Source organism: Anastrepha ludens, chromosome 2 (assembly GCF_028408465.1).
Source record: "Anastrepha ludens isolate Willacy chromosome 2, idAnaLude1.1, whole genome shotgun sequence".
NCBI classification, from domain to species: domain Eukaryota; kingdom Metazoa; phylum Arthropoda; class Insecta; order Diptera; family Tephritidae; genus Anastrepha; species Anastrepha ludens.
The window spans coordinates 123,543,304-123,567,337 of record NC_071498.1 but is presented as its reverse complement, the minus strand read 5'-3'; the positions used below and the strand labels follow the sequence as shown (position 1 = coordinate 123,567,337).

The following is a 24,034-nucleotide window of genomic DNA, read 5'->3' as shown; positions in this document are numbered from 1 at the left end:
TAATACACAAATGCAAGCATACTTACTTGCCCGTATACATATGTATGTATGTGTAACAGACAGCTTGTTCATATTTATATGTATGTGTATTTACATGTATGCACGTACATACATACAAATAGTTCTATATAATTATCTGCAATGATGACAGGCAATCATGTGAATTCAAGTCTTTCTAATTCGGAAATCTGTGGCACAACACACTCGCGCACCACTACTACCCCATGATACTCACGTACAGCGGGGTGGTTGTGGCATTGGTGGCTACAAATGTGGCCACTCGGTTTCTCTGGGTAACCTTTGTCAATGTGATAACTTAACGCCGGGTTTTATGTGGTTCTGGGAATGTTGTTTAAAAATGAAAATAGCTCGCAATGAGCCTTTGCAGCGACGTGTTATACTACACATTAATACACATATATGCATGTGTGTACATATATGTGAGTAGATGGCTTGTGCGAAGGTGTGAGAAATGTTTGATGTGACAGCGAGACTGAGACTATATGAAGCGATGGGACACTTTTTTCCAGTTAGTTTAGTAGATGAGTGGTTCGTTCTACAGCGAAAATAATCTTACATGTCGTTGACACATTTTGAGAGCTGCCCCTGCTGCTCTGTTAGTTTAGAACGTAGCACTGAGTTGATAGGAATGCGGTGATGTACGTGGTTTTCTTTTTATTTGCTTACCTGAAAGAAATGAGAAAGAGAAACAAAGAAAAGCAGATGTTGAAAGTGTAGGATAAAAAGGCATCAGAGTGAAGTGTGTAAACATCGTATAAACTATCTTCGTACAAGGCGGGCACGTATACCACGTACCAATATTAAGTTTTACATACCTACTCAAAAGGATTTGTTTGTCGCCAATACACATATGTACATATATATGAGCATGTGTACATATACACTACATATTTAAAAACACAAAAAAAGAAAGTGTTTACATACACACATACATATAAAACATATGGGCTTTTTAAGAATGTGACGAATAGTTAAATTTATGCTCGATAGACTTAAATTCTAACAAATTTGCAAACAGGAATTTTTTGATTGACGAACTTTGCAAAAACTCAAAAATTATGTTTTTTTTACTCTCTTTCCTACTCGGCAAGTATTGACATTAAAAATTAGTACCACAACTTAAGTTCCTCTGTTATATACAGGGTGGGCCATATAGCGTTTGCTTTTTCAACCACCTATTTTTTTGAGTAACACAAATGACATGTCAAATGTGTTCATAATTTACTTAAAGGTTTGACATTTACGAAATGTCACACTGCCAAAGTTGCACGCGAACTTTTGGCTACCGTTTTTGAAAACCGAATAATCAGTCGAAATTCCGATATCAATTGGCCGCCTCGGAGCTGTTATTTAAGCCCGTTGGACTATTTTTTGTGGGGAGCCGTTAAGGACAAATGCTATGCGAACCATCCAGAGACGATTGATGCTTTAAAACACGAAATCGAAGTTGCCATTCATGAAATTGGAGCCTAAACAATCGAAAATGTGCTTAAAAATTGGGTTGATGGAATGGCCTACTGTAAAGCCAGTCGTGGCAGTCATTTGAACGATATTATTTTTCATTCATAAATGACAGTGTTCAATCCTGAAAATAAAAAATATTGATTAGTTTTTTTGTTTATAGCCGATTCAAAAAGCAAATTTTACAGGGCCCACTCTGTATTTGTTATAACGAAATATAATTTAGATTATGGTTAATTGGTATTTGAATCTGTGTAGAAATAGATTTCGTGAACAATTTTATTAGAATTTCAATGTCACTGCTACTTTATATGATACGTAAGAGATGATATCGAGGAACGATTTTTCGACATTCCGGGCAGCACTAACTAAGCTTCAGCGCTTAGCATGTATGTGCGGGGAACGATGCACACCTGTCCTACAACTGCCCCCAAGATGCTGACACCGTTTAACATAGTTATTTAGCAATCAGCCAAGCGCACCTGGTTTAATGGAACTGGGTAAGGTTTTGGTAAAGCAAAATTGAATTGAATTCAAAGAAAGTTCAGCCAAATATATAGCGGCTAGGAAGGAAAAAATATATTGGCCGATTGCGGCTGAAAGAAAGACACATACGCTCAGCCCAACGCAACTCCATCTTAGGTTTATTGAGAGAACTGGGTTTGAATGAGGTACTGCGATGAGTAGAGAGCACTAACAACAGTGAGGACGCAGTGCAAACTTCATTTTCATTCAATCATTAATTCATTCATGTTAACATGGGTCAATCGGCAATAAAAAATACACACTGGTAAACTTTCTTGATATTGAGAGCGTTTTCTACCTACCGGAAGCCATATTACAGGGACTGACTGATTTGGGAATTTCCGATGGTCTGGTTGATTTCATCAAAGGCATGCTAATGAACAGATTTGTTATAGCAAACTTGGAGCCTCAAAGATTCGGAAAAAAGTTTACAGAGAAACACCTAAAGGCGGTGTGTTCTCTCCTCTTCTCTTAGTGCTGGCAGTAAATGTTTTACGAAAAGGACTGGAGGAGAGCGGAGCCCACATAGTAGCGTACGCGGATGATGTTGGTATTGCAGTACGAGGAAAATTTCCTAGTACTCTAAGTGAAAATATGCGGGATCTATTAAATTCGCTTTGAAATTGATCGAAAGCAAACGGGCGAAACGTCAACCGAAACAAAACTGATCCATTTACTAGGACCCAAAATTTTCCGGAAGTAGTTCCTCTGTAACTAAGTGGCATGGTTCCCAGGATTAGAGAGGAATGCCGCTACTTGAAATTAATACTAGAGATTTGAGTATCTCAAATGGAAGTCATGTGTGGAAGAAGAAAAGCCACTATAGCTCTTCACTCATGTAAAACATTAAACGGATCAGCCTGGGGACTTTCTCATTTCACTGTTCATTGGCTTTACACAGCAATAGTAAGACCAATCCTAATATGCTGACCGGCTTTACATAGGGGGTACATCAAAAAGGCCATGAATCACGAACAGAGGATAGCCAGTTTTTGTATTTGGGGAACCCTTAGACCTATACCTACATACCTTCTGCTCAAATATGAACGAGACGTTATCAATAAAACGGTCCGCGGATGACATATGGCAAAAATAAATTTTTTGTTTTTTGGTAGGACTGTTATAAGCTTACTGTGCTACTGTAAACAAGTCAAGCTCGAGTGTGTTCTTCGAATTCTCTTTTATGACTTCAATTGTCTCAAAATGTTTTCCACGGAGCGGCAACTTGAGTTTGGGAATCAGGAAAAAGTCACATGGAGCCATATCAGGCGAATACGGTGCTTGCGGAACGATATTAACATTATTTTTGTTCAAATAATCGCGAACAAGACGTGATGTGTGAGCTGGTGCATTATCGTGATGCAAGAACCATGACTTGTTGTCCCACAATTCCTTCCTTTTAAGACGAATGTTCTCTCGCAAACGCTTTAAAACGTCTAAATAATATTCAGCGTTGACCGATTTTGCGATTTGTGCGATTTTCAAGCACAATTTCCTTTACTTTTCCAATGTTTTCGTAGTTTATTGATGTTGCTGGACGACGTTCATGAGGCAAGTTTTCAACCGATGTATGGCCTTCTTTGAACCATTTGTACCACTGGAAAACAGGTGCACGCGATAGAGCAGAGTCCCCATAGGTTGTCTGCAATATTTTTAAGGCGTCTGAAGCCGAAATTTTGTTGGAATAACAAAATTTCAAACAAATTCTTAGTTCAACTTGAATTTCCATCGTTAAATTCGAAGAACACACTCGAGCTTGACTTGTTTACAGTAGCACAGAAAACAAACTATGTGACATATCACGCTGAAATTTGCCATGTAAGCCTATCAAAAAACAAAAAATTTATTTTTGCCATGTCATCCGCGGACCGTTTTATTGATAACGTCTCGTTCATATTTGAGCAGAAGGTATGCATTAAATCTAAAATTTAAGGGTCTACTCCGCAAAACTGGAGATAAAGCAATCGTGTCGCCTACCCGATCAGTGTAGTGTTTTTCAAGCGGAAGTCACTGCTATTAAGAAAGGGCTTACAGCGATAAATACAAGAGTACAGGAAAGTCGTCATTTATTCAGACAGCAATAAAAACGCTAGAGTCGAAAACAGTCATAGAATGTTATAAACTTTTAAATGACTTATCCCAGTACTTCAATGTAAACCTCATTTGAATAGCAGGTCATAGAAATATAGCAGGGAACTGTGAAGCAGATGAACTTACCAGAAAAGGTACAACCCAAACTATTCAATCGGATTAAGTGTTGATACCCATGCCCATTACTGATAGATAGAGAACCTATTCGATTCGACTAGTAAATTCAAAACGGCAAAACCTAACAACATGCAAATTAAGCCAATTGGCATGGCCGAAACGCAACAGTGTCGGTTCAATATGACTGTTAAAACTCAACAGAGAGAATACAAGTACTTTGACAAGTGTATTAACCGTTCTTTGTCCAACAGGTAAACATGATCGAAGGCTGGAGTTCCATACCACGATTATTGTAGAAGCTGTTATAATAATATACGAAAAAGAGGAAATTATTAGACTCTTCCTTTGTGAGATGACAGATTAGCTGAAAGATGACAGTTTAAACGAACGAAGTTAAGCTCATTCATAAAAGCCACAGGATGGATTAAAAGAGATCTCGTAGTGTAAGGAAGAAGTTCGAGTGGTATCACAACTGAGCTAAGACAGATCTAAGTGTGTCGTATTAGCAGCCACTAGACCTATTTACCTAACATGGGTCAATTCGAATAGTGGTCAGACGCAAATCCACGCGGCTATGGCATCCATTCATTTGTTAGGATTGTGGAAAATTCGTCAATTTTCGAATGTAGATCATCCAGGTTTGTATTCGCCTTTCCGAGCCTTATTCGAGAACAGAGAGTTTATTGGCCTTAATAAGCCTTATCAGTCGAACTAAACAGTCTAACTGACGACGTAGATTGTAACATTTTGAGGCTGAACAGCTGCTATGTCAAAATTCTTCTTAGTCTTACCATAAATTCTGTGACAAATTTTGCAATGCATACGGCGAAAACAAATTCGTAAAAAAAAGTTCCCTTATTTTTGCTTTTGTTCGTATGCATTGTCTATTCATGAATTATGCTCAGTTCCGTGTCAAATTTCGCTTATTAAGAATGGAGTAGGAAGCTAAGGAAAATGGCATTGCCGTAATTGCATTACAAAAGTGTGATAAAACTGCAGGTGAGATTTACGAATTGCTGAAAAAACTTAATATTTCAAGCATGTTTGTTTACCGTTTTTCCCAAACGTCTGAAGTGACAGACAGAAAAAGAAGCGCAGCCATAAAAGCCGTTCGATAAAGAAGTCGCAGAAATTCCCTTAGAAAGCAGAAAATCGTGTCCAGAGAAATGAATGTATCGACCAGATCCATCTCAAGACTAATTAGAGATAATCTCCACATGAAAGCCTTCCTTCGCTCAATTGATAATCTTTTGACAACGCGCTTGAAGAAAATCAGACCCGACAGATGCAAGCAGCTTCTTCGGTGGCATGCGATCAACGGCTATCAAAATATTCTATTCACAGATGATAAAGTTTTTACTGTTGATCAAGTTTTTAAAAAGCAAAACGACAAAATCGATGCTAAAACTTCTAAAGATGCAAAAACTGTTGTTCCAAGGGTTCAGCCTTCGTAATGGTTTGGTGGGGAGTGTCTTGTAAAGGCTTTACATCTCTTCATTTCTGCGAAAATGAGGTCAAAACTGGGGCAAAAGTGTACCAGAAGGATGCCTTAGTAGGCATAGAGAAGCAGTTGAGCAGTACTCTCTTCAAAGGAGAGCGTTGCATCTTCCAGCAAGATCCCGCTCCAGCCCATAAAACAAATATTTCTGGGCCGCCTGGAAGTCCACACCCGAATCCATTAGACTACAGTTTGTGGTAAGAGTTGGAGAATATGGCCTGTCGAAGTCCTCACAGAAATTTGGAGAGTCTCTAACAATCTTTAGTTTGAGCAGCGACGTCAATATCCATGGAAACCGTGCGTGCTGCAATAGCTGAACGGCCTAATCGTTTGAAGGCTTGTGCAAATGGTGACCATTTCGAATGTAAATTTACATTTTTTTGTTGTAATATTAATTATTATTATATTTAATATTAATATTAAATAAAACTAACTTCATTAAAAATTATTATAATTTCATTATCCATGACGAACTTAACTTGTAACATAACTTATGGCAGCACTAAATACACTTGGTGGACGTTGCGGTCATCCGTTAGACGGTATGAACCGAATCACTGAAGCAAAATATTTTATTATTACGAATTTCAAAAACAAAAATATGTGTATGAAATTTTATAAATGCATACGGAAATCATGAGAAATGTAACTTACTTAAGACGCGGTACTAAAGAGCAAATATTTTATCAATTACCAAGTAATTCGACACATTCTTAATAAATAAAAAGGACCACACGCAGCATACAAATGTAGATACGTACATATGTAATAATATTCACCTTCCTTCCGCCACAGCCCGCATGCCTTATCACCATAGCTGACATGTGGGCGGTGCTTGGTACGTGGCATACGTCTCTATACTATTTATGTACATACTTTTATGGTGTTTGATATATGGCATTTGGTTTATGTTAAGTGGTTAGTGGTGATGGCAAGAATCTGCTTTCCTCACACAAAAAAATTGAAGCAAATGTACGTAGGTATTTGCCTAGATGTTGGTTTCTTTGTTTCATTATTTACTGGCGTATTTGATATATTAAACTACTAAAGCAACTCAACCGAACACAACGCAAGTGTTTAACTTAACATATTTACACATTTGAGGCATGTAAGAGCATTACAAACGTTTGTATATGGCTAAGTGCATGCGTGCACGTGTATGGTAAATATATACATACATGGATGTGTGAGTGTGTTTGTGTGTGCATATTTGTATCTGCAGCACATCCGTACCCACACACGCATTCACTCAAATAAATCACACAAAAGCACGCATTTAACTGACTCGAATTTCTTTTGGCACCTCGGTTTCCCTCCGGTGTAACCGCTGCTATCATACTCGAATATCAAACAGGTTCACCTCAACCAAAGTACCTACGCACACATGGAGACACACTTATGCATACATATATACATAGGTATATATGTATTTATATAGGGGCACATTTGTGGGTATGTCGCTTTCGTAAATACTAATATTTCTTAACAAACAACAACAACAACAACAACCAATGAGCTGTGAAATTACCTGATGTCCAGAGCATATCGAACCGTTGGGCGCCCGCACTCGAAATGGACTATGAATTGGGCATGATGTACGCGGTCCCCAGCGTGAGGACCCTGGTGGTCCCTGCATCGATTGTATTGAATTAAAACTATTTGAACTACAAGGATTGAAGAGTGGTGGAGGCGGCACTGGTGGTGCTGGCGGTCCGATACTCAAACTGCTTAGACCGCTGAGACTGCGACAATGACTGGGGCCCGGTATGATTGTATCACAACCAATGCTCATGCCGCCAAGCGATATATGTGAGCCCAGTAAGCTGCTGCTGCTATGCATTAGTGTTGTGCGCCCATCGCCGATGCCACCGACGCCGCCGCCACCGGACATCATCGATTGTGGCGGTTGTGGTGGTGGTGGCACGCCCATCGGCATGCCGGCACCACCGGATCCATGATGGCACATCGTGCCGCTGCAATAACCGCCGCCTCCAACTGTGCTTGCGCCGCTGATCCCAATTCCGCTGCCACCGCCACCGCACGATGCTGTCCCCGCTGCTGACGCTGCAGCTGCGGCCGACGCCGCTGCCACTGCCGCCGATGATGAGCATTGACTACAACCACCGCCGACTCCACTACCAATAACGCTTGCGCCACCAAATCCAGCCCCTCCAACTCCAAGAACACTATTCACTGCGTGTGGTGTATCACCGCTACTGCCGCAATAGTGATCCACGGCAAAACTATCTTGGCTACCAGAGCATTGTAGTCTGTGCGGTGACGGTGGAGATGATTGCCTCGAGTAAATGTTTATTTAGTTCCAACTAACGGCAAATTCGTTCGTACAAGCACAGCACACGAACTTATCACGTCACGTCGTTGCACACTTTAAGGCGCCGCAGCCGATTCAACTATCACACTGCCGTCGCCTTCACAACTACCGACAACAACGTTTACTTTTTCGCCTTAACCAACGCCTCACGTAAGTTATCGTTGTGAACAACCTATCAACCGCCAATGCTAAACGATTGTGGCCACCTTGCCGCCTTGCCACTTGGCGCAGAGGTTGCGGCTTGAAAAGTGCTGCGCTCCAATAATTGATAGTAGCAAAAACTCCTGTTGCTATTGCTGTGGCGTGGGTCGTAGCTGCTGCTGTTCCTGTTGTTGTTCGTTTCGTGCTCGGAAGGATGGCAGCTGTTCGAGGGCGGTTACACTGTTGCTACAGATAGGCGTTATGCACGTCAACATCATCACCAATGGATTAGCGTAATCTCCTTTTGGATGTCCTTAATTTTATTTTACTTAACTGCTTTTCTTCCGCCTTCTACTTTTTATATGTTTAGTTGGTTGCGAATCACAGAAATACAACGAAAAACGTGGCTCAACGATCAACACTCAATTTCGCACACGAATCAACCCACTTTCTTTTGCAGATGTATTCTCTATTGTTGCCAATGTGTGGCCACCAGCCTTGCTGTGGTTTTTATGGTCGTCGGCGTCGTCGTCGTCAGTCAGCCGAATGTGATTTCTTATTATTGGTCACTAATCTTAACGTAACATGTACGAGTATGTATGTATGAATGTATAAATTTATATTTACGCTTTTTGCATTCAGTTATTTTAGATGTGTATATATGTAAGTGTATGTCAATCAATAACAACAATAACTACGCCTAATAATACAACAATTGAAAGGAGCACTATTGGTTCCAAACGAACGCCATTCATGAATACGAATGAATATCTACACAAACCCATAAGCGAGTACTGGGTATATCGGGTATATCAGCTTTGGCACGCTTTACCTATACAGTCGTCCTTTATAGGAATTTTGTTTCTGCTTATCTTTAGATAGCTTTGGGAATGTGTGTTGCTTGTTTCATTTTACGAGTATAGATTTTTTTATCACCGTACAAAGTACATGTTTCCTTCAACTTATTCAATTATTCTTATTGTATGTGTTTTTCGTTTTGGGCTTTATTTTAGTAATTGATATCGGATTTGTGCGCTACCTTTTTAATATATTTTGGTTTAAAATATGCTTTTAGTTGTCTGATTTAGAGTTTTGCTTTAAAGATTATTTGCATCACGTCTTCTTATTAGACCTTTCTTGTTTAGTTTCAACAGTTTATTGATGTATTTATTGGTTAATTAATTTATTTAATTTTTTACTTTTTTGTTTTTTATTTTAAATTTTAAATTTTCGTACAAATAAATCTTGTAAGCATGCGTGTTCTGTAAGAAATGCAAAAACGAAAATTAAATTAGTCCTTGTCTAGGTTTTTACAGAATTTTTGCGATTTCGAAATCAAAGCGAAAAAAGCAAACTTTCAACAAAAACACAACCAACCAAAAAAAAAAAAAAAAACGAAAAACACATTTATATATTGAACAGAAGAATTGCATAATACTAACCAAATTATTTGAAAAAACAATAAATCAGGCCGACTTGAGAGGAAAGCAAAGCGAACAAGAAGTTAGCAAAAATCCATACAAAGCAACTAACGCTACGCCAAATGCGAATCGAAACTAGAAATAAACAAATAAATTATAAAGAACTGACCAAAAACCGGCGCAATTAAAAACCTACATTTTTTATTCATATAAGAACAACAAATAAAAAACTAATTCGCGCGTACACATCAGTTAGATGTTCGGCCGAGCTCCTCCTCCTATTTGTGGTGTGCGTGCTTGTTGAAGTTGTTCCACAAATGGAGGGACCCACAGTTTTAAGCCGACTCCGAACGGTAGCTATTTTTTATGCGGAGCTTTTCCATGGCATAAATACACTCGGAGGTTTGCCATTGCTTGCCGAGTGGCGGCAGCTATTAGAAAAGATAAACCCTCTTCTTCATTTAGGTGTTTCATGCAAGGAGATTCGAACCTATGTACTCCGAATGGTAGTCACGGATCAACTCATTCGGACACGGCGGAAACTAGAAATAAACAAATAAAGTTAAAATAACTGCCCAGAAACCGGCGCAATGAACCCATTTTTTTTTGTATTTATATACAAATGCAGTACGACTGTTCGTTCTGGTGCGCTTTCTACTAACAAATTTAAAAAATAAAGCACTTTAAAGTAGCCCCACATGGAGTTATGTTAAAACAGAAATGATAGGTGGGGATGGTGTTAAAACACCGAATTTCTTGCCATCACAGTCTTAACATCAGCCGCGATTTCATAGTTTGACAACTTCATTTTCACTTTACCGGATCATTTGCATGCGCGAATATAGCGATCCGATTTGGTTGATGCCATTTTGAAAACGAAATGTTAAGACAGTAAGGTGAAATGGTTCAAGTACCAGACTGGCACTCTACAAGTAGCACTAAAGCGCCGTTTTGATACCATTATGAGACCTCCAACAGGCAGTGGTCTGCAGCTGGTCAGAGCTGTTGATGTAATGGAGAAAAGGAGCACCCAGTGACCTCAATCATCTAGCTGCCAAGCCCAGGCACTCATAGAGAAAGTGCTCAACAATCTCCTTCTCTGAGAAGGTCTGCACAGCATCTGCAATATGGGTTAAATGGTAAACCTAGGTTTTTTCGCGTGTGTGTCGATCGTCCAATGGCCGGTAAATACAGCTACTATTTTGGAAATTGAATGGCGTGGAGGCTTCAGGACTTTCTGAGCCCCCCTTCTATTGTACCTAGGCCAAAGGATTTTCGAAATAGCACATAAAGAAGTGGAGCTTCGTCTTTTCTGCCTTTTCCTGAGAAATAAGTTGTGTAATTCCCCCTTTAAAAACAGTCAGACAGATGCCGATAACCGGGTAAGAGGTCTCTGAGACCAATTCAGTTCCCTTCCTAGCAAGCTCATCAGCAATTTCATTTCCCTCTATGTTTCCACTTCCTGGATACCATATCAGAGAGGTTTTACCTGCACACCAAAGAGATTTGATCTGCTCCATACAGGATTTGACTAGTTTCAATCTGCACCATGGCGTCGTCAAAGTCTTAATCGCAGCTTTAAAATTTTAATATTAATATCTCCCTTGCTCCCACGTTCCCTAAGTGTACTGGCATCTAGGCTACACTTTAAAAAGACCATATATAATAATAATAATGAAAAATACAAAATTTCAGGATATTTCATTTGTTTGTGAGTTACTGGGCTAAGAGCGATGCTACTTTTGTTATTTTCAAAACAATGGACCAAAAAAAGTTTCGTGCCTTAGTATTACACTGTTTGTTCATGGGGAAAAATACCAAAATACCGTTCAAGAGAAGCAATGACTTGAAAAGTATTATGTGAACACCACTCTATTAGAAACAACAATAAAACGATAGTTTGCTCACTTCAAACGGGATCGGTGGTCGTAGAGACATCGATGATGTACAACACAGTGGACGTCCAAATCAAGCAGTTACACCAGAAAGCATCAAAAAATCCACAAAATCGTTTTGAATGAAACGAAAAGTGAAGTTGCGTTCGTAAGAGCGTTTTGACCATTTGACTATGAGAAAACTCTGTTCAAAGTGAGGGCGTGTTTGCTCACCACGCCGACTACGAACCGTGACACAACTCAATCAAAAGAAAGGCAAAGCTACATGAATTGAACTTCGAATCGCTCCCCCATCCATCGAATTCACCAGATTTGGCACCCAGCGACTACCGGCTGTTCGCAGACCTGGAAAAAATGCTCGCCGGTAAGATATTTCGCTCGAATGAAGAGGTTATCGTTGAAACCGAAGTCGACTTTGAGGCAAATGAAAAATCGTTCTACAAAAGTGGTGTTGAAATGTTACAGCAGTGCTTGAATAATTGCGTTGTTTTTGATGGAAATTACGTTGATGAATCAAGCCAATTTTGAACAAAAAAACCAGTTTTCTCTGTTAAGCACCGGACTTTTCAGCCTATGTGTTATAAACCCCACTTTAAGCACTTTCTTCTCTAATAAAGCTCTACCAACTTTTACGCACTCACTTTAGGCGTCAAATCAATTAGAATTATCATTAAATAATTACGCGTACACACACAAAATCATTTCTGTGCCTTACATATGTGCTGAGCACATTAATCAAATAGCAGAATACTCTTAGACATCAAAAGCAGAAAAAAACGCAAAAACAAATCCAGTTTCCGTGGTATATCGAACTCTTTGCGAATGCTTAAGTTGTTCTTTTCATACATTCGCGCAGCAAGAAAGTCACACGTTTACCATTAGTAGGTGTCTAGAAATTCTATTATATATACATATATTATTTCCTAGTATTCCTCTTATTTGCTAAAAGCAGGTGGAAATATTTGCCATTTGAAGCACATCCATCATAGCACAACAAGCCAGGAAAAACTCACAAAATAATAGAAAACAGAATAATTTCATACGACTGAAATGGAAATGTTATCAATGATAAAAAGTTTCCAGGCACCTTCAACAGTTGCACGTACACGTGCAGGCGTGTGTATAGGTATATGTGAAAGTAAATGAATTACACCTTCGCCTTCGCAATTTAAGTGCAATCAATTATTCATTATTTAGTCGTGTGTAGGTGTGTTTGTTTGTTTATGTGTGCATATCAAAGTGGCGCGCATGCTGCAGAAGTATTCAATAGCGCCGCTGTTATTAAATTCCCATTTGCGATTAGCTGTTTTTTTATCTCGCTACACACGCAACACTTTTTCCACTTCCTTCCTCCATAACTTTTGTTCTTAATTTCAAAACATAATAAAATCTACTTTTAGTTATTTATCATTTTGTTCTTCTTATAAACTTTTCATATCCTTTCGACTTTCTACTTTCACGCTTCACGTAGTTTCCTGGTAGGCTTTCTGTGGCTGCTCGCTTTCCGTTTCCTTTTGCGAAAATTTCTGTTAGTTTATTTACAGTGATTTTGTATTCACCGAATAAGCATTCAGGTAAGCATACACGCATGTAACTGTTTATTCATGCTTTTATTATTACATTAAGGAATTCTGAAGGTTTTAATTTTATCATCCATTATGGATATACTTAAAAGAAATCGCCCATTATACCTTCACTTTTTCGCACAGCAATAAAAAAACTCCTTATGCAAATATGAAGGCATCAACACAATCACAAAATTTACATTTTATAACACTATGGAATTTACGAGCAACATTAACCCCAGCCAAATTTCCCTTATCACCGTATTTTTTATATGTATCTTTCACTCTCACAGCAGTAAATTCGGGTGGGTGGGTATGAATGTTTTTACATATTTCAGGATTTGTACTAAAGCAAACATTTCACTTTACCACAACATTTGCTTAAACCTGATATATTTGAGCAGCGTTGTCACTTGGTTAAGATCGTAGTAAAGTTGCTATGCTTTCGTGCAATCATTTTAAGTTTACATACAGTCAGCGTCAAAAATTAGCATACAGAAGATAATCACGTCTAACCAAACATTTTTTTTTTAAAGAAGTAAACTTTTATAAATATATCGTAGAGAAAGTATTCGTGGAAATATCGTTTGAAATTAAATTTGGTAACGAAAACGGAATGCAGCACGAACGACTACCGAAGGTGACGCCGCAACAACAACTTTGCAAAAACCTACTTATTTCCAAAGAAGGGAGAAAACCAATATGGCTTTTTCACGCGTTTAGCGCAAAATAAGTAAAGCTCAGAGTTTTGAGGTGAAAAATCATGTGGAAGGCAGGCATGATATCATGCTGCCTAGACCAACTGGGTATTATTCAAGTTCTTTGTGGTGCGTGGACAATATTTTTTTTTTGTTTTCCGTCTTCAGCAAAAACAAATAAATGGTTGCCCAACTCATGAGCATGCAACATATAATCGGCAGCATGTAGGTTCGAATCTCCGTGCATGAAACAACAAAACTATAGAAACACTATTTTTCTAATAGCGGCAGGCAATGGCAAAACTCCGAGTGTATTTCTGCCACGAAAACACTTGTCATAAAAAGCCATTTGCTCCGAACGCTGGTCCCTCCATTTATCGAACAGCATCAAGACGCATGCCAGAAATAGGAGGAGGAGCTCGGCCAAATAGCTAACAGAAATGTACGCGCCAATTATTTATTATTTTATTTTATTTTAATCCGTACATTTGAATAGCCTCACCTTAAGCCTTTTTAATGCTCCTTGAGAACGCAAGGTGAGTGAGGAGGTGTAGTCGTTTGAAACAAAATAGCATATCGGGCATGTAAGCAATGAGCAAATCTTCTTCTTTCGAATTTTAGGTGACCATTGGGCGTACCAGGAAGATGCAAGGAATTTAAAAACTCAACGGGAGGATTTACAACTTCGTCCGCTTTCATGGCGCTATCAATCAATTCCTGAATTATGTAGTTGATTGCATTAACATCGATGCTTTTCCCGCCAAAATAACTTGTTCACAAAGTCATTTATGTTTTTTTATTTATATTTGGTGGTATTTTATGGAAAAACATTCAGAATGAGTTGTTAGAAGGTAGGCACAACGACACAGAAGGTCAAAAGAAATGAAATACATTTTATGGTAGCCTCAACTGGTTCTTTACCTTCAACAGCTGTTTTGCAAATGGAAGCGCATATTCGTATTTAATGTGAATTTTCGACCCTGTTTCCAAAAATGCTCTTAGCTCATCACCCCGTGTTGATGTACTTACATCACCCATAGATATGAAAGAAAAAGTTTTTCGATAGTCGCCAGTAATAAAACAAAAGCGCCACCGAACGACTGTGCATGTGATCGCAAATATTTAAGAGTTCGATCAAGCGATTCAGGCAATTTCTTAAGAGCCTTCAGAAAAAGCATCTAATATGAACAATTTAATAGTGGATGAAGCAAGAGCACCAGATGAAGCAAAATCAATTCCACTTTGAAAGCCAATTATGAAATTAGTAAGGAATGGGTTAACAGTGTCGCTCGACGCATAAAGAAAGAACAGTCTACCTCTGATATTAGTCCTGTGGGCTAATTTTTGTTCGGGAAACAAAAGCTTTTCATTTTCTTCAACAACTACACGCATTTGAATTTCACGAAATGACAATATTCGACGGTGAAATGGGTTTCGAATATTTTCAATGAAAAAGGGAAAATTGCCCAATCCATAAGCTACCGATTTCAGCGCCAACATTTCGTTATCTAAATGTTGTTTTACAAGCTACATCTGGCAGCTTTCAGCCCCCATATTTGGCGATATCCATAATCTACAGTATGAGCTTCTCGCAAGAAGTTTCTGGGATATTTTTTCGTTCAACACTATCAAGCAGAAGTCAGTCTTGTTTTTTTCCAGATCTGTTATGAGTATAAATCGTTTTGGTTCATAACTATAGAATCTATCAATAATTCAACTACGGCCTCGCCTATTGGAATTATGTTAATATTCTTCCCCCGACTTCAAATGGACTTCAAAATGAAAATTTGTTTTTCTTCCCGCCAGTTGTGTCTGGTCAATAGATGTGCAAAAATAAGTAATGCAAGTTCAAGCACAAGACCTCTCTCCAACAGATAATGGAAAAGTATCAAATTTCAAAGCAGGAGAAGGATTTGAACTCGATACTACTTGAAATTCGATGACTGGTTTCTAGCTCTAATAGTCAAATAAGCAAGATGACCAACAAAACTAGAATGACCTAATTAGTCGTCTAGCAATTTCTAGTAAAAATCAAACCACCGTGACTTTGCAAGCAAATAAACCTCTTAGTTTTCATCGTACGGTATTTGTAGAATGGAGCTGTTATACAAGTTATTGGAATACTTGATCAATTTCATTATGAATACTTTGAAAATGTTTTTCTCTATGTATAGGGTTATTCAATAGGTGCGCTTCAACTTTTTTCCGATAGGGAGGGCGAATGACGCAATATTTTTTATTTTTTGCTTGTCATTTGTAAACTTCATTAGTATACATTTCATCATAGAACGCTACACACTTGAGCAACGATTGCAAATCGTGCAAATTTTTTATCAAAATAATCGTTCTGTTGATGCTACTTTAAGAGCATTACGGCCATTTTACGGCCCATTTAACAAGCCGTCCCGTTTTGGGGTTATGTGAAGTCATTGGTCTACAGTAACAAGCCGGCGACGATTTGTGAGCTCAGAGCCAATATTGAACGCGAAATTCCTAGAATTTCGGCCGATTTATGCAAAAGAGTGGTCGAAAATTGGGTTCAACGATTGGACTTCGTAAAACGTGCACGCGGTGGTCATGCAAAAGAAATCGAATTTCATACTTAAATGTATATGTTCAAACTCGATAATAAAAAAAAAAATTAGTTAAAAAAGTCAAACAGTTTGTGTTTTATTCAAAAAAGGTCAAAAGCTGAAGCACTCTTACTGAAAAACCCTATAGATAAAAATTCTGGTGACACAGTAATGGTGATCGAACTAAAATGTGGTCAAAATAAACAAAAGCCACGTAATCGTTGTTATGTACTTGTCATTGTTCGAAAACTACTATAGAACACATTTCTTTTTAATTAAAGTGCCTTTGAAGCAGATTCTTAATTTTTGTTAAAATAGGCGATCTTAAGAAATTCCGCGCTTAAATTTTATTACAAGCTATTATTGGGTTAGCAACTAAGTACCATAATTGCGGATTTTTTTTAGAAAATCAAAGACAATTTTTTCATGGAACTAAATAACTTTATCCTGTAATGTATTGCCCATTTTGATCAATGACCTCTTGCCATCTTTCATGCAGCAGCATAATCCTACGTTCATGCAACTTCTGGTTTTTATTATGAAAACCCCGAATGAGATACGATTTGACATCATCATCATTATTGAAATTTTTACCATTCAAGGAGTTTTGTAAAGAAACAAAAAGTAATCAGATGGTGCAAGATCAGGACTATATGGTCGATGTGGCAAAACATCTCAACCATGCTCCAATAATTTTTGCCGAGTGGCCAAAAATGTGTGATGGAATACAATACTTTTCGATTTGTCAATTCGGGCCGTTTCAACTGTATTGTTTAATTTCATTAGTTATTCAATTCCTCTTTAATCCCACCAAACTGATAACAAAATCTTCGTTTGACGAATATCATTTTTTGATGTTGTTTGAGTTGTTGAGATGTTCACCTGGCCTGCTCCACGATCTTTTCTGCTTGATATTGTTGTAAACAACCCATTTTTCATCGCCAGTTATCAATCGTTTTAAAAATGGATCATTGTCTTTACGTTTCCTTAGCAAATCGCAGCTGTTAATGCGTTGCGTTCAATGCGTTTCTTTCAGTTCGTGAGGAACCCATGTATCGAGTCTTTGAACATAGCCAAGTTGTTATAAGTGATTTTTAATGCATGTAAGTTATCGACTGCAGGCCACGACTCCGAAAAATGATTTTAAGTTTCAACTGAACCTGCTTGCTTTATTTGATAATGTCTTATATAGTACAAAATTGCTTACTTGCTAATACAATTTGCTTACTTACTAAATTCTTATTTTGCTACAATTTACAATGAAATTGCTTTCTTGCTAAATTGTTATTTGTGTAATTCAATATTTTATAATTATTATTGTTGTTGTTGGAAGTCGCGGCGGCTTATATTCCGTTGCGATTGCTTTCGCTAAATATTGCATGTAAGTAAATATTGGCTAATCATCAAATTGCAAATGGAACAGGTAAGTAAGGTTCTTCACATTTTGTCGCGATCACTTTCGTTCGCACAAAATGTGATTTTGCTGTTGCTGCATTTTTATGAACAGAGAATATAAGTAAGGTTCTTCACATTTTGTCGCGATGACTTCCGTTCGCACAAAATGTGATTTTGCTGTTTCTGCATTTTTATGAACAGAGAATATTGACTGTGTTAACTTGTATGTGATACGTGAAACTTCCCCGCAATCTCATGTGTTGTACTGTGACGATCCCAGTCGATTATTGCTTTGATTAGGGCGTCATTAACTACAACTGGACGATGAGAGCATTTTTCATCTTTGAGTGAAAAATCACTAGAACGAAATTTGGCAAACTAATTTAGACACTGCCGTTCTTTTAAGGCTTCGCCGCCATAAACAGCACATAACTTTTTATGAGCTTGCGATGCGGTTTTCCTTTTGCGGAAATAAAAAAGCAAAATATGACGAGAATGTTCCTTTTGATTTTTCATTTTTCAACGAACGCAAGACGAAAACCACGCAACCGATCAAAAAACTTTTTTTACTGATTGACAGCTGAATTGCCAACTATCAAATAACAAAATGTGTTTTACATTTGTACTACGTCTGCAAACCTAAAAATTCAACTGAAGCCATCTATGAGTGAAATGCGCAATTACTTAGTTGCCAACCCAATATTTTGCTATGCGGCTTTCAAGTCAAATTTTGTACTAGACGGATTATTAGAGCAACAGACTGCTTCGAAATATTTTTTCTTCAAAACAAAGAAGAAAGATAAGAAACAAAATAAAAAAGAAAGTTTAATGAAATTTTGTTTCATATACTTTTTTTTCTTATGCGTCAAATAAAATCAGCCAAGTTGAAATATCAAGCATCTAAAATACTTCAAATTCGTATGACCAAAGAAAATCTCGCAGGTGCGCACACTTTAATTACATACTACCTACATTTTCTCATACGATAAATTCGAAATATGCGTACGATACAAATAAAACTTGCTTAGTTAGGGGCCGAAAAAATGATCTTTATTTAAAATGCACTTTTCGACAATTATTTTCAGATCGAACACGGGGCTAATCGAATGGGAGTCACGTATAAGCATATGCGGCTATGACGTTTGTCGACATTGGGGTACGTACAATACGAAGATGGCTCAAAAAGGTACTGAAAATTGGGACAGATGGCTTTTGCACTCTTGGTCCAGCATTTTTGTTGGCAAAAGAATGCGCACTAGTTGTCTGCCTTATTCGAAACGGGCGCATACAGCTGGCTATTCTCTGGGAAATACAAAAAGTGAATTTCTCGTGCGAAAAAAAAATGTTTGCGGTCCCATCACCATTAATGGACGATAAAATACACGACTTATATATGGATATGTGGTTTATTTTTTGCACAAATATTTGGATATTTGAAAAAGCTATCCGCAAAAAGGAAACCGACTTTTCTCACAATTTGCGACAAACGCAAGCCTTTGGCAGGGTCAAAGTAGTATTTGGCAATATCCAACTGCAATTCGAACGAGTGCTTTTTGCGATTTCGTAACCGTCAAAGAAGCATTGAGCGTCGCTGTAAATTAAAATTTTAAAGAAAGCAAAATCCTGTGTGTCGACAAATGGGATCGTTCCATTCACAACCAACGCAGTTGCATATTACGCAGGACTTTTGGATGTAATGCCAGTGTGAAGGAGTTGGCAAGGAAAAAAAGTTATTATCCACCAGGACAGCGCACCGGTCCGCGATTGCGTTGCACGTTTCGTAGCCTAACTCATCTCATCGCGCACATTCTTTAAATGTAGACCTCTGCAACTATGTCTTAACTTCACATATGATTTGAGATTCATTTGAGTTGAAAAAAGAAATAATAATATATATAATATGAGAGAGATACGTCTAATTTGTGGGGCTCATGAAATCGTTTCATTTGGAAGCCAACAAAAATGGAAAAATGTTGAATGAACTACATATATATCGAACCAAAAAGATAGACTACGTTAGTCCTATCGCTGCATTCATCGTGGTGCGATTTTCGCAGATTCTACGAAAAATTCATTGCAGAGTTCGAACGGCTACGTCGTGAATACGAAATTCGCAGAGTGGCAGCACTGAGCTCATTCATAACGCCATTTTTCAGATTAATCAAGTAATTTGTTGCGGCGAGTTTTAGTTGTCGGAGAAAAGATTCAAAATAAAATTGAAAAGGTATGATATAAATTTATAAAACTGCGGTAGATTAGTAAAATGTTAGTATTCAATTTAAATGTTATTTTAAAAGCAAACAAAAGATGGCGTAATGAAGCCACCTGCAAAATAGCCCGTCAACTGTGGTCGACTCTAAATGCTAAACGCACAGAATCTCTGCTAAGCCAAAATAAACACAGTCTTAGCACATTGATCTCAGTCATAAAGGGGCACTGCCTAATAGGTAGACACGCCTAAAGGATGGGTGTGCAAACACATGATTTCTGTAAAAGTTATCTAGATGAGGACGAGGAAGAGACAACCTCGCACCTACTGCGCTACTGTCCTGCTCTATCCAGATGCAGGTTTACTATTCTGGGTAAAAATTTTTTTAATGAGTTCGAAGATATCAGTTCTACAGAAATCAGAGATATTCTAAAAATTTTTAAAAGCACACACTGGTTTTAGGAGAAATAGGGACAAGCTACCCACGCGGCATCACAATGGGCGATGAGCCTGAGTGTGGCCCACACGACAATCGCTTCAACCTAACCTAACCTAGTATTAAATTTAACAAAAAAAAAATTTTTTAAGATATTTGCTTGCTTGTTTATTATTGCAAAAAATCTAAGCATAATAGGCATTCATTGAGGAGGACCTCGCAGCACTTGAGCTATCCTCGTTTAGCACCTCAAACACATGCACAAATAAATGCTGATTTGCATATTCAACGAATTTTAACAGATATGTAATTTAAAACTTGGAAAATTATATATTTCAGGAGCCAATGATTTTCCTTACAAAGTCATCTGTTTCAAAGGGACGAAAGGAATCTCTGAATGTTTTCCACTGCATTTGGAGTACTCTTAAACTTTGCTGCCTTCCTCCATGCTGATATTTTTGCATTCCGAATGCAATTAATTTTATTCGCAAGAAAAGGAAAAAAAGGCTAATGAAATATTTGTTTTAAGTTGGTGTCGCAACATCAAAATTTTACATAGAGTATGGCAGAACTTTTTTCGAGTTCATATGGAGTCAGTGATAGCAAATTTTGTTAGTCATAGTTTAGGGTTGTATGCGTAACTTTTCTATGATGGTTCAGTATCTCATAAAGCGAGGTTTTGTTGAAAGAAGCTCTGCCTATATTGAAAATTATTAATCCACCCTCTACCCTCGTATTACACTTCGGGCTGTAGAAATATTAAATGATAGGGAGTACGATGTATTGTTGCTTTGTTGCTTACATACAAAGTTAAGTAAGAAATAGTGAAATCTAGTCATGCAGCAAGTTCATTTAGCTGCTACTTTGTAAAGGTAGAACAGTGATGAAATATGAATTGTTCATTGAATTATCCAGGCTTTGTGTTTAATTTGATGTTAATATATGTAAAGAACATAAACCTGTGTTCAAAATATCAAGTTTTAACTTTTTTTTTTGTAAATTTCTGTAAAAATATGCAACAAAAACCCTATAACTCAAAGCTCTAAACTTTGCGCGAAATTCACAAAAATTAAGGCGGCTTCTGAAGAGTAAGATCTATGCGAATAGCCCAAGAAGAATGCCTGAACTCAAATATAAGATTCGACGTACCACTGACAAAATTGTGACGACACAATTTCAAAATCTCAAATATTAATTCGGGGCAGCCAATTATTTCACATTGTGCTCTACATCGCTAATGCAATGGAGAAATGCGAACTTTTTTGAAATAATAATTATTATTATTATTTCCTATGGTTCCAGGGACGAACAAAGGGGTAACCCAATTTTAAGTTTTTAAGTTAATAACTACTGTATTTTTTTATCTATTAGAAGTGAAACTCCGTAGTTCCTCCTATTTCTGATTTCATATGTATTAAAATTCAGTTACAATCTATTTAGTGCTTCGTCTTATAAGCAGATATTCCTGTTAGTGAGAAAAATGTGTGGGAAAAAAGCTTGAATGTATGGAAATTGTGTAGAAACATGACTGAAGACATGCACCACAGAAAATACGTCAAATAAAATATTTTTAAAGTTATTTTGTAGTTAGTTGTGTAATTTCTTGTTATAAATTTTGTTATTTCATGATTTTAATTTGTAAATATTTCTACTATTTCTCTTTACTCTTTTACGTTTTTCAAAAGAGAATGCATAGATAACGAGCCTGAAAAACCACACAATGCAGCAGAGGGAAAAAGTTGTTAATTCTCAATTAATTCCACATCGCTCGCACGCTACTACGTCTAAGCTAAGCAAAAACATTTGCAGGAAGTTGAAAATTTCTTCTTAATTAAATTGGTGTTTCCGATTAATCAACTGCTGCGTGGCAAGTTTCCCAACTATTATAGCTACGCTCAAGCAACAACAACAGCCACAACAACAGCCACAACAACGGCCACAGCACCAGCGGCAGCACCAGCACCAGCGATAGCTTGGCTGAGTATGGCAAAAGGCAATGGCAACGGCAACGCAAACTTGCTACGGCACGATTGCTACCAGCACTCTTGTTAAGAAAAATACGGAATAAAATGCGAAGAACAAATTATATTAAGCCAAAGAACATACTGAAACAACATTGAAGAGGTCCTTGCTGGTTGCACGACTGCAAATGGCTGCCATGTAAGATCTTGCAAATAAAAACCACAAAGGAAAATTTAATTAAATTAAACGAACGAGTAAACGGGTGAAAAAACAAACACCAAACGACAACGAGCACTTGGTAGTTTGGCTGTGCGTTGAGTGCTGATTGTACCAGAATAAATACCTAACTGTGTCATTCCAAAAGGCGCAGACCTACCGCGGCAGAAAGTATTTAAATTCAAAAGACAAAAACAAAAAACCACAACACAATAATGAAATGTATGAAACATTTAAAAATAGGAGCAATTTAACACCGAATTCAATACAAAATGAGCGGTGCAAATGTTCAAGCGAAGGGCAGCATCCTTCAACGCAGTGGGGAACGCAGTGCTAAGCTATGAAATATTTGTACGATACATAAATGTAATGAAACGAAAAGCGAAATCTAAGCAAAAGTAACTATAACACAAGCAGCAACAATGACTATATAGCAACTGGCAAATGGCAAAAGGAAACAAAAATATTTAAGAAAAAAATTTAAGCAAATATTAAAGCAAACTTCTGTAGAATTATGTAAAAAAAAAAACAAAAAAAAGTAGCAAAGTCATACTTACTACAATATTGCTAGCATCTTCACGGCTGGTTGATTTGTTGGCTGGCAGGCAGACGCTCGCTCAATAGGGCTTCTTGCTACTCTTATTTTCTCTTCTCTGGCTTTGGCTACGACTTCCCATTTCCCGCTGCCCTCTCGCACGCTGCTACACTCGCTATTGTATGCGTTTATTATTCGCTGGATGTTGAATGCTGATTGTTGCCTCTCTCGTTAGCAGCCAGCGACGACGACGACGACGTGTGTATGTATATGTGCGTGCTTGAATCCAAAATCAATAACAGATTTTTGGGGTGAAGGCAGCAATACGAGTATCAAACAACGGAACACACAAACAGAACTCCAACAGCGCATAGCATAGTAAATCGCACATATACACACACACACACAACTCTCAGGATACTGAACACTGGCGCGGTCGTTTGATGATGGCAGCGGTATGTTGGGAAGCTGACGCCGCTATTGCTGAGGCTATGGCTGATTTTCAGGCTGAGGCAGGTGCTGAGCCACTAGGCAGATGCACAGGCACGAAGTGATGTAGAAAATGGAGTGTACGCGTGTGTGTATGTACTTTTGTGAGTTCGTATGTATGTGTGCGTGTGTGCGTGCGTGCGTGTTTCACACACTAATGTTACGCTCGTCTACGCTTACGCTCTACCATCGAGACCAACCAAGTCCAAGTCCAAATGCAGACGAAGACAAAGTTTTTCCTTTATTGTTCGTTTGTATGTAGGTATATTTCAAAGTTCAGTGCTTTTTTTGTTTTTCCTTTTTTGTAATTTTTTGCGTTATTTGTTATTTTTTTTGCTGTATATATTCTTTCTGCTTTCTTTATCGTCTTCAGCACAGTTTAATTTCCTTTTTTCTATACGCGTCGAGTGAAAAAGTTTGAGAGTATTACAACAACCATTAAGCGCTTTTTCTT

At 37.8% G+C, this 24,034-nt stretch overlaps 1 protein-coding gene across 5 annotated transcripts in view; it reads right to left on the bottom strand.

Annotated features, from left to right (window-relative positions):
• The window catches only part of LOC128855258 (peripheral plasma membrane protein CASK), a 118,797-nt gene that overhangs the window by 67,796 nt on the left and 26,967 nt on the right, over positions 1-24,034 (bottom strand). For 4 of the 5 annotated variants that reach the window (XM_054089990.1, XM_054089992.1, XM_054089991.1 and 1 more), the window contains exons 2-3: positions 23,114-23,974; positions 7,242-9,448 (exon numbers count right to left, since the gene is read on the bottom strand). The exons of the other annotated variant lie outside the window; for it this stretch is intronic. In XM_054089990.1, the coding sequence (XP_053945965.1) occupies positions 7,242-7,679 (438 nt within the window). In that variant the 5' untranslated portion in view covers positions 7,680-9,448; positions 23,114-23,974. The remainder of the gene's footprint in view (positions 1-7,241; positions 9,449-23,113; positions 23,975-24,034) is intronic. 5 annotated transcript variants of the gene reach the window in all.